At 43.6% G+C, this 14,746-nt stretch overlaps 2 protein-coding genes across 4 annotated transcripts in view; one reads left to right on the top strand and one right to left on the bottom strand.

Annotated features, from left to right (window-relative positions):
- The window catches only part of Lmtk2 (lemur tyrosine kinase 2), a 94,353-nt gene that overhangs the window by 25,828 nt on the left and 53,779 nt on the right, over nt 1-14,746 (bottom strand). For all 3 annotated transcript variants that reach the window (XM_031338661.1, XM_031338662.1, XM_031338663.1), the window contains exon 7: nt 4,458-4,591. In XM_031338661.1, the coding sequence (XP_031194521.1) occupies nt 4,458-4,591 (134 nt within the window). The remainder of the gene's footprint in view (nt 1-4,457; nt 4,592-14,746) is intronic.
- LOC116068729 (U6 snRNA-associated Sm-like protein LSm5) lies at nt 11,358-11,916 on the top strand. The gene is made up of 2 exons (XM_031338666.1): nt 11,358-11,438; nt 11,601-11,916. The coding sequence occupies exons 1-2, from the start codon at nt 11,358-11,360 to the stop codon at nt 11,790-11,792; spliced, it is 273 nt and encodes a 90-aa protein (XP_031194526.1). The 3' UTR covers nt 11,793-11,916.

Genomic DNA, 14,746 nt, shown 5'->3' with positions numbered 1-14,746 from the left:
GAGAAAGGGAGAGAAAGAGAGAGAGAGAGAGAGAGAGAGAGGGAGAGGGAAAGGGAGGGAGGGAGGGAAGGAGGGAGGGAGACGGAGAGAGACACAGACTATAGGAAGCCAGAATACTGTAAGAGCCACTGAATACTTTTCTGGGAGCTTGGCTTATGCTATCATATTCAATCTTGGTAACAGTGCTTCTAGGTAAAACAGATCCCCAATTTTACAGAAGAAATAAGCTCAGAGGGATCAAAGGAGACTCACAATGGTAAAGTTGGTGAGGGGAAAATTTACCATCCTAATCCCAGTTGACCATCTCTGTCCCCCTCATTGTCTGCCTGAAGCATACACAAACATCAAGGTTCATAGGGTTGGTTCATTATACTGTGGACCCTAGATGTCCAAGCTGCAAATTATATCAAGGAGACTGGTGTATGTGGGGGGACACCACACACACATATAGTGGCCTGCTTAGGATAGATCCAGGGCCTGGAGGATGCCTGGCCAGTATTCTATCACCTGAGCTACACAGAGATGCTACATTAATTGAGCAGCAAGGGTGCTGGGTTCTTTCTGTGCCCTCCTGAAATGCAAAGTTTTTGCTGCTGGTGGCTTTTTTCTTTCCTTTTCTTTTTTTGTTTTAAAGTCTTCCTTCTTTCCCTCTATCCTTCCAAGCAGCACAAATGAACAAATTGGTAGGTACAGTATTTCTACATCATGTTCACACTAAAACAAATGTACAAAAGGCACACACTGTTATGACTACTAACTGGCATCTTAGTGCTTAAGATGTCACAAAACAGGATTCCCTCCTGTTAACTAGCTTAGTCAGTCACCTAAGCTGCAACTATACAATGCTCAACGGCACAGAGAGCAGGCAGTGGTGTCGCACACCCTTAATCCCAGCACTCAGGAGGCAGAGGCAGGCAGATTTCTGAGTTCAAGGCCAGCCTGGTCTACAGAGTGAGTTCTAGGACAGCCAGGGCTACACAGAGAAACCTTGTCTCAACTCCCCTCCACAGCCCCCCCTCCAAAAAAAAAAAAAAAAAACCAACAGCACAGACAGCTGAAGCTCACACTAGCTCCCTTGTGAATGTCTGTTTTTCTCATTTTTACCCTTTCAGGTAATACTGGGATAATTATTTTATTTGTCTGTTTGAGGCAGTCTTATTGTGTAGTTCAAGCTAGCCTTGAACTTGCAATTTTTTGCTTTGGCCTCCTAACCACTGAGTACAATAGGTTTTGTTTCTTTTAAAGAATTTTTTTTTTTTAGCAAGCCTGGTGGTGGTGACAAATGCCTTTAGTGCCAGCATTCAGGAGGCAGAGGCAGGGAGATCTCTGAGTTCAAGGCCAGTCTGGTCTACAGAGAGAGTTTCAGGACAGCCAAGGCTACACAGAGAAATCCTATCTTAAAAACAAAACAAAACAACAACAAAACAAAACAACAACAACAAAACAAAACAACCAACCAAACAAACAAAAACCCCAAACCCCCAAACCAACAACAATACAAAATTCTTTTTAGCTGAGTGTGCTGGTGTACACCTTTAATCCTAGCATTCGTGAGGCAGAGGTGGATGATCTCTGTGAGTTCCAGGCCACTCAGGGCTAACACAGTAAGACCCTGTCTTAAAAAGAGAAGGAAGGAAGGAAGTAGTAAAAAAGAAAACAAAAACCAAACTGGGCATGCATAGAAAAGGCTCCTTCCTGTCCTCTGTGCTCCTGGTGGCTATCAGCCAGCTACTTAGCCAGTTTGAGCACAAACACCACTCACTCAGTGACCTAATGGTACCTGCTACTCAGGAGACCTTGAAAGCAGAGGACAGGGACACTAGGCTTTGTTTGGGTCACCTGTGGAATGGTAACAGCAACATGTGCTGTTCACATGGCCTTCAAGAACAACCTCTGAGATGCAGGCTGCCTGAAACCGATAAGGCTCTCTCTAAACATTATGTAAAAACAAAATTTAACTAGACTAGTTTCTAACATAAGAACAACTTTGGGTTAGACAGGTGGACTGGTCTATTTCAATCAAGTCCTCTGAGTCAACCAATATTCTAAACCTCAATTTTAAAATAATGCCCATATGGAAGGCCACCTACACAGGAAGAATTTAAAGAACAGTGCCCCACACGAGACTTTATATCAAACAGCATTTGTATGTGTGTGTGCATGTGGAGGCCAGAAGACAATCTCAAGTGCGGCTCCTCAGACACTGTCTTCCATTGCCACTCCCTGTCTCTGAGTAAGCCAGCTGAGCTGGGCACTCAGCATTCATTTTTCTGTCTTACCAGCACTGTGATTACAAGCTTACAATGCCACACTGGGTTTCTATAAAAAATAAAAACATGGATTGGGGCTGGAGAGATGGCTCAGTAGTTAAAAAGTACTTGTGGCTACTGAAGACCTGGGTTCCTTCCCAGCATCCACACAGCGGCTCACAGCTGCCTGTAACTCTAGTTCCAGAGGACCCAATGCCCTCTCTGGTCTCTGAGGCCAATGCATGAGTATGGCCTTACACACACAAGGGCAAACACTCATATACCAAAAAAAACCAAGATAGATATATATTTTGGACAATAAATTAACTAAATAACACAAGAGTCAAACTCTAGCCCTGTAAGTTCTTTACCAACTAAGCTATCACACACCCAGCCCGAAGCAGCTACTTTAAAAAGCAGAATGTAACAGCTGCCCAAGGTTCCAAGGTTCCTCTGTACCTTAGGCTTTGTGATTGGATATCACCCAGGCCATGTGATTTATCTTTGTTTTCCAGACTCTAAGGCCTTGCTTTGAGGAAGCCCGGGGAAAACACTAATGGCTAGGACAGCTCTGTTATCTTTAAGAACACAGTGGTGAACAGCCCTTATATACACTTCCCAGTGGCCTCTGGAAACTTCATGTTGTGATTTTTGATCAGAGACTTAAACATTTTTTTTAAAGATTTATTTATTATATGTAACTATACTGTAGCTGTCCTCAGACACACCAGGAGAGAGCATCAGATCTCATTCTAGATGGTTGTGAGCCATCCATGTGGTTGCTGGGATTTGAACTCATGACCTCTGAAGAGCAGTTGGTGCTCTTAACCACTGAGCCATCTCACCAGTCCCAGACTTAAACATTTTATGTTCTAATTATGTTTGTGTGTGGGTGCCTGCAGAGGTTAGAGGAGGAAGTGAGATTCCCTAGTGCTGGAGTCATGCACAGGCATGGGCTGCCTGAGGTGTGTGCTGAGAATTGAACTTGGGTCCTCTGTAGAGCACTGTGAACCTGAGCCACCTCTCCAGCCCAAGACTTGTTTTTGAAAATATAAACGTCACAAACATCTCTTCAAGACTTCAGATCTTTGGGTTATTAAGAGATACTGAGTTGTTTAAAGTCAACTAAACAGCACTTGCTATACAAGCATGGGAATGGATTATGATCTCACACCCAGTGTCCCGCACATGCCTGCAACCTCACCTGAGGTGAGGCAGAGACAGAGGGGATCTGTCAGTAAGTTCCAGCCTAACTGAGAAAGTGCCAGCTAGGAAGAGCTCCTGCATCAAAGGTAATTCTCACTGAAGATGGAGAATGAGAAAGAAGGATATCTGACTCCCTCTTCTGGTTGGTATTGTTGACTCTGTATACACATAAATAAATAATTCAATTTTGAAAAATTGGAACTTGAAAGCCTGAAGTCTAAGGAAGAATAAGCAGGAAGCTTTTTCTAATTCATGGAGCAGACTACAAAGTATAATGTGCAACCACCAGGGGAGGCCCTGCACACACAGCCCCAAACTGCCTGCACCCCAGTGTACAAACTGGAGGAGGCCCCTTCAGACCTGATACTCTTACGCCAACCTGCTAGCTGGCCAGAAACCAAAGGCACCTACCAAAAGGCACTGTTCCATAGCACCTCTTCCTCGGGGCTGGGAAGGAGAGCACATGAGAAAATCCCAGTCTAAAGCTTACTGAATAGAAGCACTGAGCCAGAGGTCAGGAGAAGCCAGGTACATTCCCTCCCTACCCTGAGGCTGTGCACTTTCTTAGGTATTTCCCAGACTTCAGGCTACATTCATTCCACTCCTTAGCGTTGGTTTAACTCAGTCTCAACTCTGTCTTTACTAGCATGTCTAATGCAGAGCGCTCATGATACAACCTGGTCTCTGGTTTCCTCCCTCTTTCTTACACTCTTCCTGACTTTGTTTCTGTGTTGGTGTTTTTAAATTAGGCTCTCATGTATCCCAGGATGGCCTTAAACTCAACTGTGCAGTTGAGGATGTCTTTAAACTTCTTTGTGATCCTCCTGCCTCCTATGTACCACTATGCCCAGTTTATGAAGCCTGGAGTTTTAGGCGTGTTAGCATTCTACCAACTAAGCTATAGCCCTTCCCCAGACCTCTTCCCAAACCTGACAACCTCTCCAGATAGCAGCAACAGCACCGACATGAGGTATGCCCATGCCTGTGCCCGGCCAGGCCTACCTGTGCAAGAAGTGCAGCTTGTGCATGGCTGCCAGCCCTGCAGCAATCTCGCATGCCATCCTCTGCAGCAGCATGGTCTGTGAATCGCCCCGAACATGTTCTTGCTCACTATGCAGGTAAGCCTTCAGGTCGCCCTGCAAAAAACAAGCATTTGAATGTCAAGTGCAGCACCAGAAGAAATCAAGCACTTACATAAGCACTGCAGTTGATCTCAACTATTAAGAACACAGAACAAAACAGTAGATAAAATACAATCTGATAACGACTCACAACTGAACTCAGTGCAATAGAGATATCTAGAAACCTTCAAGTAATGAAGAAGTGATATGGAGAGTTAAAAAAAAAAAATGGTGCTGGGCAGTGGTGGCGCACGCCTTTAATCCCAGCACTTGGGAGGCAGAGGCGGGTGGATTTCTGAGTTTGAGGCCAGCCTGGTCTACAGAGTGAGTTCCAAGACAGCCAGGGCTACACAGAGAAACCAAACCCTGTCTCCAAAAACAAAAACAAAAACAAACAAAAAAAGTGCTATTCACTATTTTGAAAAATTGGAACCTGAAAGCCTGAAGTCTAAAGGAGAATAAGCAGGAATCTTTTTCTAATTCATGGCGAATACAATGTGTACAATGTGTAGCCACCGGGGAGTCCCTGCTCACATACACACACAGCCCCAAACTGCCTGTACCCCAGTGTACAAACTGGAGGAGGTCCCTTCAGACCTGACTTCCATTTCCAGGACAAATATGGCCAGTGAGTACTTTATCAAAAGACTCCATGGCCACTATTTTTGCATGAGTAGGCCATGGAGGAGAGACTGAATAAAGAAAATGGTGGAAGAGGTAGGGAAAGCCACTCAATGCTAGTGATAGGCTCGGGTCTCATTCAACTTCCTTTCCCAGGGACCAACATAAGAAAGAACATTCCAGCCACCTTTAAACACCAATTCATTTAAAAAAGCATAGGCAGAGGACAGCAATCTGAGCAGGAAAAGGAACAAATTCCAGCCAGACACACAGGCATCCAGCTCCCTGTCTGAGAGGACGCATAGATGTCACCTCTACTTGGGGGACGCATACTTGAGAAAATAATGCTATCGTCTCCTTCCACAGGAACAGATACTGACTGATTTGATCTAATCCAAATAAGAGCTTTCAAGGGGAGAGAACTATGTACACACGTGTTCAAGAGCATGTGTGTGCATTTGGAGGCCAGAGGCCAATCCTGGCACCTTCCTCAATCATTCTCCACTTTAGTTTTTGAGACAATGTCTCTTATTGGCCTGGAGTTTGCTTACAAGGCCTGACTGGCTGGCCAGCTAGTTCCAGGGATCTTTCTGACTCTCTAGGGCTGGGATTACAGACACAGATATACAGACACACAGTCTCTGGCTCTTGTTACATGTTTTGGTCATTGAACTCATATTTATTTGGTAAGCATTTTACCAACTAAGCCATCTCCCCAGACCCTAAGTTGAAGATTTTTATGATCTGTTACTAAGGTAACAGATCTTGAGAAAGTATCTCAAGATCTTACAGCTTAAAATCTAACTCAAAAAGAAACTCAGAGGGTGGAGGATCTTCTTGACAATTTTAGTAAGTTTACTGAAGAAAGCAAATTTGTCAGATTCCTCCCAGGATCAAATTTTCAATCATAATATTCCTCCACAGGCAGCTGTCCATGCTTAATTCTTTGTACACAATAATGTAGTGCCTAGGTCCCACCCAAGACTTGCATTGGTTTCTATTCCTCTCTTTAACAATCCTAGCACACACAGAGCTGTTTCTGTTGTTAAGAGTGATTTTTTGTTTGTTTATTTTTTGTTTGTTTGTTTTTTTGAGACAGGGTTTCTCTGTGTAGCCCTGGCTGTCCTGGAACTCACTCTGTAGACCAGGCTGGCCTCGAACTCAGAAATCCGCCGGTCTCTGCCTCCCAAGTGCTGGGATTAAAGGCGTGCGCCACCACTGCCTGGCCAGTGATTATTTTTTAATTAATCTTATTTTGTTGTTTTGAGGCCAGAGTATGACTATGTAATGCAGGCTAGTCAAAAATTCTCATCCCCACCGGGCAGTGGTGCATATTTCTCACAACTTCAGGTATCTTGCAGATACAGAACTAAGGCTTAGAAGAGTCAAGAAATTTGTTCAAGAGCTAGCTGTGACAATAGCTGTCTCTGCTATGTAAAAGGTAGAGGCAGGAAGATTAAGAATTCAAGGTCATCCTTGGCTATAAAATGACTTTGAAGCCAGTCTGGAACACAAGAAACCCCCTCCAAAAAGAGAGAGAAAGAAAAAGAAGTCTGTCTTAATGAACTGTGCTTAAACTTTTCAGTTTACTAACTGGCAAGAAAGAGACACATACTCCAATGACTGAAGCCAGAGCCACACATACATCTGGCAAGTGTTCTTCCACTGACCTCCATTTCTAGACCTTTTCTGGCTTTTTATTATGAGGCAATGTCTCATTGTGTTGCCCAGGCTGGATCTAAATTTGTGATCCTCCTGATTCAGTTTCTTAAGTAGCTGAGATGACAGGACTATGTCAACAGGGCTCATCTTGTCTTATTTATATTTTAAAGGTGCTTAGTGAGTAGAAGTGGACAATTAGTATGATCTGCTATTTATAGAAAAAAAAAAGTCACCAAGAACCTCAATGTGGGCTGGGCGGTAGTGGCGCACGCCTTTAATCCCAGCACTTGGGAGGCAGAGGCAGGTGGATTTCTGAGTTCGAGGCCAGCCTGGTCTACAGAGTGAGTTCCAGGACAGCCAGGGCTACACAGAGAAACCCTGTCTGGAAAAACCAAAAAAAAAACCAAAAAACAAAACAAAACAAAAAAACAAAGCCAAAACAAACAAACAAACAAACAAAAACCAAAACCAAACAAACAAAAAGAACCTCAATGTATTTTAAATTAAAATGAAATTCTCTTTATCCAGGCTTTAAAATTTTCAAGTAAACCCAAGAAGGACAATTTGCTAACACTAGATGGCAACAGGGAGCTACATTCAGCATCAGTGAGAGAAGTGCCTTCCAAGGGCTCTTTAGAAGAGGGCCACTTACAGCCCTCCTAAATTCCAACACAAAAGGCTAGTGGTGCTGTGTGCAGGATTTTGGCAGATCACTAAGCACAGTGATTTAATTTTTAATACATTTTAACTTATTTTAATGTTAACCCACTTAATGTAATGGAAACAGTAAATACCTTTATATATCAAGTGCTGGTCATTTGCACATCTAATATGTTTAAAGAACTTTGTATTGTTTTGAGATAGGCTCTTAAACAGCCCAGGCTAGCCTCAAACTCAAGTTTAAGGATGATCCTGAATTTCTCTTACTTTCATGAATGAAGTATGCCCCAGTATATCCCTTTATGAAATGGGTATGTTGCAGTTAAAGCATACTCCGGCTGGTATCTGGATGTGATCCAGATAACACTCCCTGCCTCTTGCCTGTGGGTTATCTGCTTGTGGCCATCTAAACCCCTCCCCTCTGCAGTCCTCTCTCAGCTCTACTATACAACAGCTCTCAGGAAAAGCAACAAAAAAGCTAGAAGCTCCTGGCTCCACCTCTTCATCCCAGTCTGCTACCATTTCTGTCTTCCTTCCTGGGTAGACTCCTCTCATGCCCGGCCAGTCCTGGCTGCATCCTCAGGTGTCTTCCATCGAATGAGCTGCTGCCGCTGTGCACCCACTACTCAGCTAATCTGCTGAACCTCTATCCCCACAGCTAGCAGTTCTGCCAAGAACCAGCCAAAAAACTCCCCCTCATTCTTTCTTCAAACTCAGTCTCTCCATGGGACAGCATGGTGGCTCGACACCCAGCCTGACAATCTGAACTCCATCCTCATACCCAACGTGGTGGAAAGAAACAACTCTAAGTGGGTCCCCAGGGCACACATGTGGTCCCCCCACCCTGGCCCACACAAAATAAATAAATATAAAAAGTTATTAAACAAAATAACCATCTTAGATGGTTAGCTAACTACCTTAGCCAACTACCTTAGTGTTCTCCACCTGGTTCTGGGCACCACAAGCTCCAGTGTGTCTTTCCATGTCACTGAATTCCTGGTGGTCCTTCCCTGGTCCACTCTCCTCTTACTGTTCTGTATCCACCCCACAGCCATGTATGCTGTGTAAGATTTGGTCTTGCTGCCTACTGTAATGCTGTGTGGGTCCCCAAGTCCTGGAGTCTGCAGTAGACACAAGTGACCCTGCCCCCAAGGTATTTCTGATTGGTAAATGATGATGCCACTAACAGCTACAGAAATCTTCTCACTGTTCTGCATGCACTCCACAGCCATGTGTGCTGTGCTTGTGGTCCCTCCTGACACCTTGTGCTTTTCTCCTAGGATGTGTAAGAGGTAGCTTCTGCCCAAAACAAAGCCTGTAACAATGCAAAACATGGCATGTCCATTATTCAGCAGATCAGACAAAAATTAAAGATGCCATTAGTAAATCCTGTCTTTAAACCCATCTCCAAACTATGTATCTCCAGGTCTTATTGGTTTTCAAAGTAAAAGCCATAGCTGGAATTTTTGGAAGCCCACTGCTGTCGTGTTGTCTGAAGTGCACCCCGTAGTCACCTTTGTCTGAGCATCAAAGCTGGTCATATTTTTGTTGTTTTTAGGGCTGGGAGTTGAACACAGGACTTGCTCACACTAAGCAAGTGTTCTACCTCTGAGCTACATCCCCAGCCCCTCACTGGTAGATAAAGGGAAACAGAGTTACAGAGGGCTGTGAGCTGTCATATGGGTATTGGGAATTAAAAACCTGTCTTCTCAAAAGGCAGTAAGTGTCCTTGATTGTTTAACAATCTCTCTAACCCCAAGTTATAATCTTTAAATCCACTGTTTAAAACATAAGCCATGTTTTGACTCCCCCAGGAACCTCCATCAAACACATGGTTGTTTGCAGATAATCTTTTTTTTTTTTTTAATTCTACTATAAAAGCAAGCTGTGAACACTGCTAGGTTTTCACCTGCTCCCTACTGTGTCCCTAAATCTCACAACAGTACTGGACACACAGTGTGCTTGCTGAGCGAAAGAAGGCAGAACATTTTTGGAGAAGCTCCAAATGATGTGCAAGCCAGGTCAGTCATATTCCCACCCTTGCCATGCCAGCATTTCATTAATGGTTTAATAATGATGAACTTAGGAGTTCATCTGTAATTTCAGATTTTTATTGGGCTTATAAATATATTTTATGACCTTATTAATTTGCATATAAAACATAGCCAAAGAGATCTACCATGGGAAATATTTTTCTTTTTCCTTTTCACAGGGTCTTACTGTGTTAACACAGCCGGGCCTGCAGGACTGTGTGGGGAGGCAGGCAGCCTCTTAGCTGAGCCTGCTGAGTACTGAGATCACAGGCAGCAGGAACTGGGTAGAAGCTGAGGGCTTGAGTCTTAAACCACAAGCACAAGCAGAGAAAGCACACTAGGAATGGTACAGGCTTTTTACTCTCAAAGTCCACCTTTAAAGACAGACTTCCTCCAACAAGGCCACAACCTTTCTCACCACCAACTGTGGAACCAAACATCCAAATGACTGGGAGACACCTCACTAGCATAGCACGCTGGATGGTCCCAATCCCATCAGACTCTTCTTCCTGGAAGTTCCACCATGTAGGTAAATGCTACTGATTTTACTTCTGTATCACTGTGAAGCGCACTTAATGTGACTACTCACTCTAAATTTCACTTCCGGGCCAGGCTTCCTTAGGATCCTAGTCTGAACTTCTACACTATTCTGGGATGTGGCTCAGTGGCAGATCTTTGGCTTAGCATGTTCAAGATCCCTGGTTGCATCCCTAGTACAGCAAACACTGAAGGGAAAAAAGGTGGAACTGACAAGGTGGCTTATTGGGTAAAAGTGCTTGACACTAAGCCTGAGGATCTGAGTTTGATTCTTGGAACGACATAGTGGAAGGCTAGCATTAACTCCTGAAAGTTGTCCTACAATTTCCACTTGTGCTATAACATATGCACACCCCCAAACACATACAAAACACACACACACACACACACACAAATAGTAAAATTAAATTACAATTTAAGAAATCAAGTTAAGTCTCTTTGTTCTAACCTTTCTCCCAGCACATCACCATGTTTACCTGAGGTGGAGCGACTGGGGTCTGAGCAGCAGCACTGTCATAGCCACCCAAGCCTTTATTTAATTAGCACTTAGATTCATTTAAGAAAGTGAAAATAAATAATCCCTGGGTGGGGGAAATGGCTTAGCTGGTAAAGTCTTTGCTGTGCAAGCGTAATGATCTGAAGTTGGATCCCGAACATCCAGTAAAAAAGCCTGATATAACTGCAGGGGCCTAGAATTTCAACACTGAAGGCAGCAGTGGGGGTAGGGAAACACAAAGACAGTTGGGACCCCAGAGCTAGCTGGCCAGCCTCCCCAGCTCAACTGGTAAGCTCCAGGTCCCGTGAGAGACCTTGTCTAAGAAAATGTGGAGCCGGGCAGTGGTGGCACATGCCTTTAATCCCAGCACTTGGGAGGCAGAGGCAAGTGGATTTCTGAGTTCGAGGCCAGCCTGGTCTACAGAGTGGGTACCAGGACAGCCTGGTCTACAGAGTGAGTTCCAGAACAGCTATAGTTACACAGAGAAACCAAAAAAAAAATGAAAAAGAAAAGAAAAGAAAACATGGAGAAGTGGTTTAAGAACACACATCTGGGGGGCTGGGGAGATGGCTCAGGGGTTAAGAGCACTGACTGCTCTTCTAGAGGTCCTGAGTTCAATTCCCAGCAACCACATGGTGCCTCACAACCATCCATAATGGAATCTGATGCCCTCTTCTGGTGTGTCTGAAGTCAGCTACAGTGTACTCATATAAAATAAATAAATCTTTAAAAAAAAAAAAAAAAAAAACACATCTGGACTTCCGGCATGGCCATGGCAGCTAATGCGACTACAAACCTGTCCCAACTCCTGCCACTAGAGCTTGTGAACAAGTGTATAGGATCAAGAATTCACATTGTGCCGGGCGGTGGTGGTGCACGCCTTTAATCCTAGCACTTGGGAGGCAGAGGCAGGCGGATTTCTGAGTTCGAGGCCAGCTTGGTCTACAGAGTGGGTACCAGGACAGCCGGGGCTACACAGAGAAACCCTGTCTCAAAAAACCAAAAAAGAATTCACATTGTGATGAAGAGTGATAAAGAAATTGTTGGTACACTTCTAGGATTTGATGACTTTGTCAATATGGTGTTAGAAGATGTTACAGAATTTGAAACTACACCAGAAGGAAGAATTACAAAATTAGATCAAATTCTACTAAGTGGAAATAATATAACAATGCTGGTTCCTGAAGGAGAAGGGCCTGAAATATGAACGGATTTCCTAGACTTATGCTAGATTCTGCTTTTTTTTTTCAAACCTTTAGTGTTTAGATTCTATAAAATGAAGTTTCCATTAAAGGGAAACTCTTTGAAAATATACATCCATTTTTCTAAGCTAATCATGGTTATTTTGGGAAGAGTTTTATTTTGTCTTTTTTTTTTTTTAAAGACTAAAGAAATAAAGATGTTTTTGGTTAAAAAATAAAAAAACACATCTGATGTTAATTTCCAGGTGTGCACGCACGCATACCATTTACCAAATGCTTTCTATAAAATAATGCCTTTACACCCTTTATCGTGGGTGAGTCTACCTGAACTGACAGGTGAATTGGCTGCAGGCACACTGGGCAGGGCAGGCCCATCATCTCGGAATTCCCTAAGAACTGAGCATAGCTCTCAGGGTTCCACACATTCAGTACATTTTTCTTACATGAGTAATCCTCAACTGAAATACTTTCACTGCTTTGGTATCCTGAGAGAACATCGTGTATACACTATGGCAAGTTATACAAAACTCTGTAATCATCTTTCAAATTCTGTCTCAAGTACAACTACCATCAAGCATCATAAATTGGTCATAGCAGAGTTGTCACATGCTTTCAGAAGAGTTCCAAGTGTTCTAAAGTCAGGCTGGTAACTGTTTATGGATTACTTGAGTGCAAAAATATTCTCAGTTGTCTGTGGAGATGGTATCAGTGAGCATGGTGCTTTCCACCCAGGGCTTGTGCCCTAAGAGCAGATGGGACAGCCAGCCCTTTGTAGCTACAGTGGCTTAGGAGCAGGTTTGGGACCAGAGGGTAGCTCCTGCTTTTGGATTACATTCCTCCCTGAAGAACAGCCTGTTTCCAGGAAGGACATGTAGTTCCAGAAAGGGTTCTCCAGGTACACCTGAGACCCCAGAGGACATCCTGGAGTCTGTGAAGGTGGGCACTATTTTCAGCTCCCTAGGCTGAGGCCAACTGATTTCTCCTACAGTGCAGTCTCTGCATAAACTGAGCTTACAGTAGCCAGACTTCAGAATCCAGGGAGGGCCAAGTCTTTGCTGCTGAAGAACCAACCTGTGAGGTTTTCTAGGCTCAGAAGAGTGAGCCCATAGCTGGCCCACAGGGGACAAATGTGATTATTACCCTAAGTTAAATGTGAGAAGTTGGAGAGACCATGAGTTAGCAGCCTTAATTTAACAGGCATGAGTCTAACCACACCAAGGGATGATGGAGCCTTCCTTAGGTGTCAGCTCCTGCCTTCCAGCTTGTTTGAGGCAGGAGCTTTTGCACAGCTTTGTCTTGGTTCCTCATGCGCCTACAACAAACTCTTTTTACCTACTAAGCCATTTCCTGAGCCCCAGAGAAGGAGGCTTCTGCTGAGTGAGCCTGACCCCTCAAATGCAGGTCAGGTGTTCTTTACTGGCTCTGAATTCACCAGTCTTGTTAGTCACACACAGATAGAGGAAATGGAAGCTAAATTCAAACTGATATGGGAAACTGAAGAAAGATCAATCAAAAATCCAAAAGAAGGGGCTGGAGAGGGAGCTCAGAAGTTAAGGTACTTCCTGTCCTTCCAGGACTGGAGCTCCTTCCCCAGCATCCACTGCAGCTCACAGCCATCTGTAATTCCAGTTCCAGGGACTCTATTCCCTCTCTGGCACTCTGTGGACACCAGACATACATGTGGTGGACAGACATATATCTACAAAAGCAAAACAGCTATTTTCATAATATAAAGTTCGGAGATGGGGTAGTGGCAAAGAATCTAAAAGAGGGTAGGAAGAAATATCCAAGTACTATGGTAACTAGGATAACTGTAATGGAGGACACGTTCCGGATTAGAACTTCATGTTAGCAAGCGTTTAACAGTGGCTATTTCTGAGAGACTTAAAGCAGAGAAGAATGAATGGGTTACACCTGTCCAAAAGAAGGACTATAGAGTTGAACAAAGGCATAGACTGACCCAAAAGCCCATAAAACACGCACGAAATAATGTCAGAATGCTGGCTAGTGCTTGTTTGCGTGTATGGGAGTGCATGTCACCATTTACAGAGACAAAACAAAACAACTGACGTTAAAGACAACTGCAACCTAGAAAGCCGAGGTACTGACTCAACAGTAAGCAGGTGAGTCATCTTTGCTGCTATAAGCCAAACCACAGGGATTTAGGGTCAAACTAGGATGGGATCCAACTAAGGCTACTATCAAACATACTGATTAACTTTGCTTCAGACTTAACCACCTCTACCAAGGAGAGAAATATCTAAAGTATACTTACAAGTTAAAGCTAAACGCATAATGCAGCCTGCTTTCTTTTTTAGCAGCATAATGTTATCCAAGTGAACTGGGGATTTATTTTTGGCACTCCTACTTACTTCTCTGTACACAGTTTTAATATTCTGAAAACTGAGACAATGTAGGAAAATCAATTAAAATTTAGCAAATTCAAATTCAATTACACTCTTACCACTGTTTTTGGAAAATAATTATTATGTGCTAGAAGTGAGCTTAAAATGTGAAATATTCTGCACTGAAGATGTTTTTTTCTTTTTCTTTTTTTAAAGATTTATTTATTATTTTATGTGTATCAGTACACTATAGCTGTACAGATGGCCTAGAGCCATCATGTGGCTGCTGGGAATTGAACTCAGGACAGCCCCGCTCACTCTGGTATAATACACTGTAGCTGTCTTCAGACGCACCAGAAGAGGGTGTCAGATCTCACTACAGGTGGTTGTGAGCCACCATGTGGTTGCTGGGATCCGAACTCAGGACCTTCGGAAGAGCAGTCAGTGCTCTTACCTGCTGAGCCATCTCGCCAGCCCCCAAAAGATGTTTTTTTAAAAAAATTTAACATAGAAATTGTTATTAAAAGTATTCCTGGGCTGGCGAGATGGCTCAGCAGGTAAGAGCACAGACTGCTCTTCTGAAGGTCCTGAGTTTGGATCCCAGTAACCACACA

The sequence above is a fragment of the Mastomys coucha genome, unplaced genomic scaffold (genome assembly GCF_008632895.1).
Source record: "Mastomys coucha isolate ucsf_1 unplaced genomic scaffold, UCSF_Mcou_1 pScaffold22, whole genome shotgun sequence".
Lineage (NCBI taxonomy): Eukaryota > Metazoa > Chordata > Mammalia > Rodentia > Muridae > Mastomys > Mastomys coucha.
The sequence above is the reverse complement of the archived record's forward strand: the minus strand, read 5'-3'. Positions and strand labels throughout refer to the sequence as shown.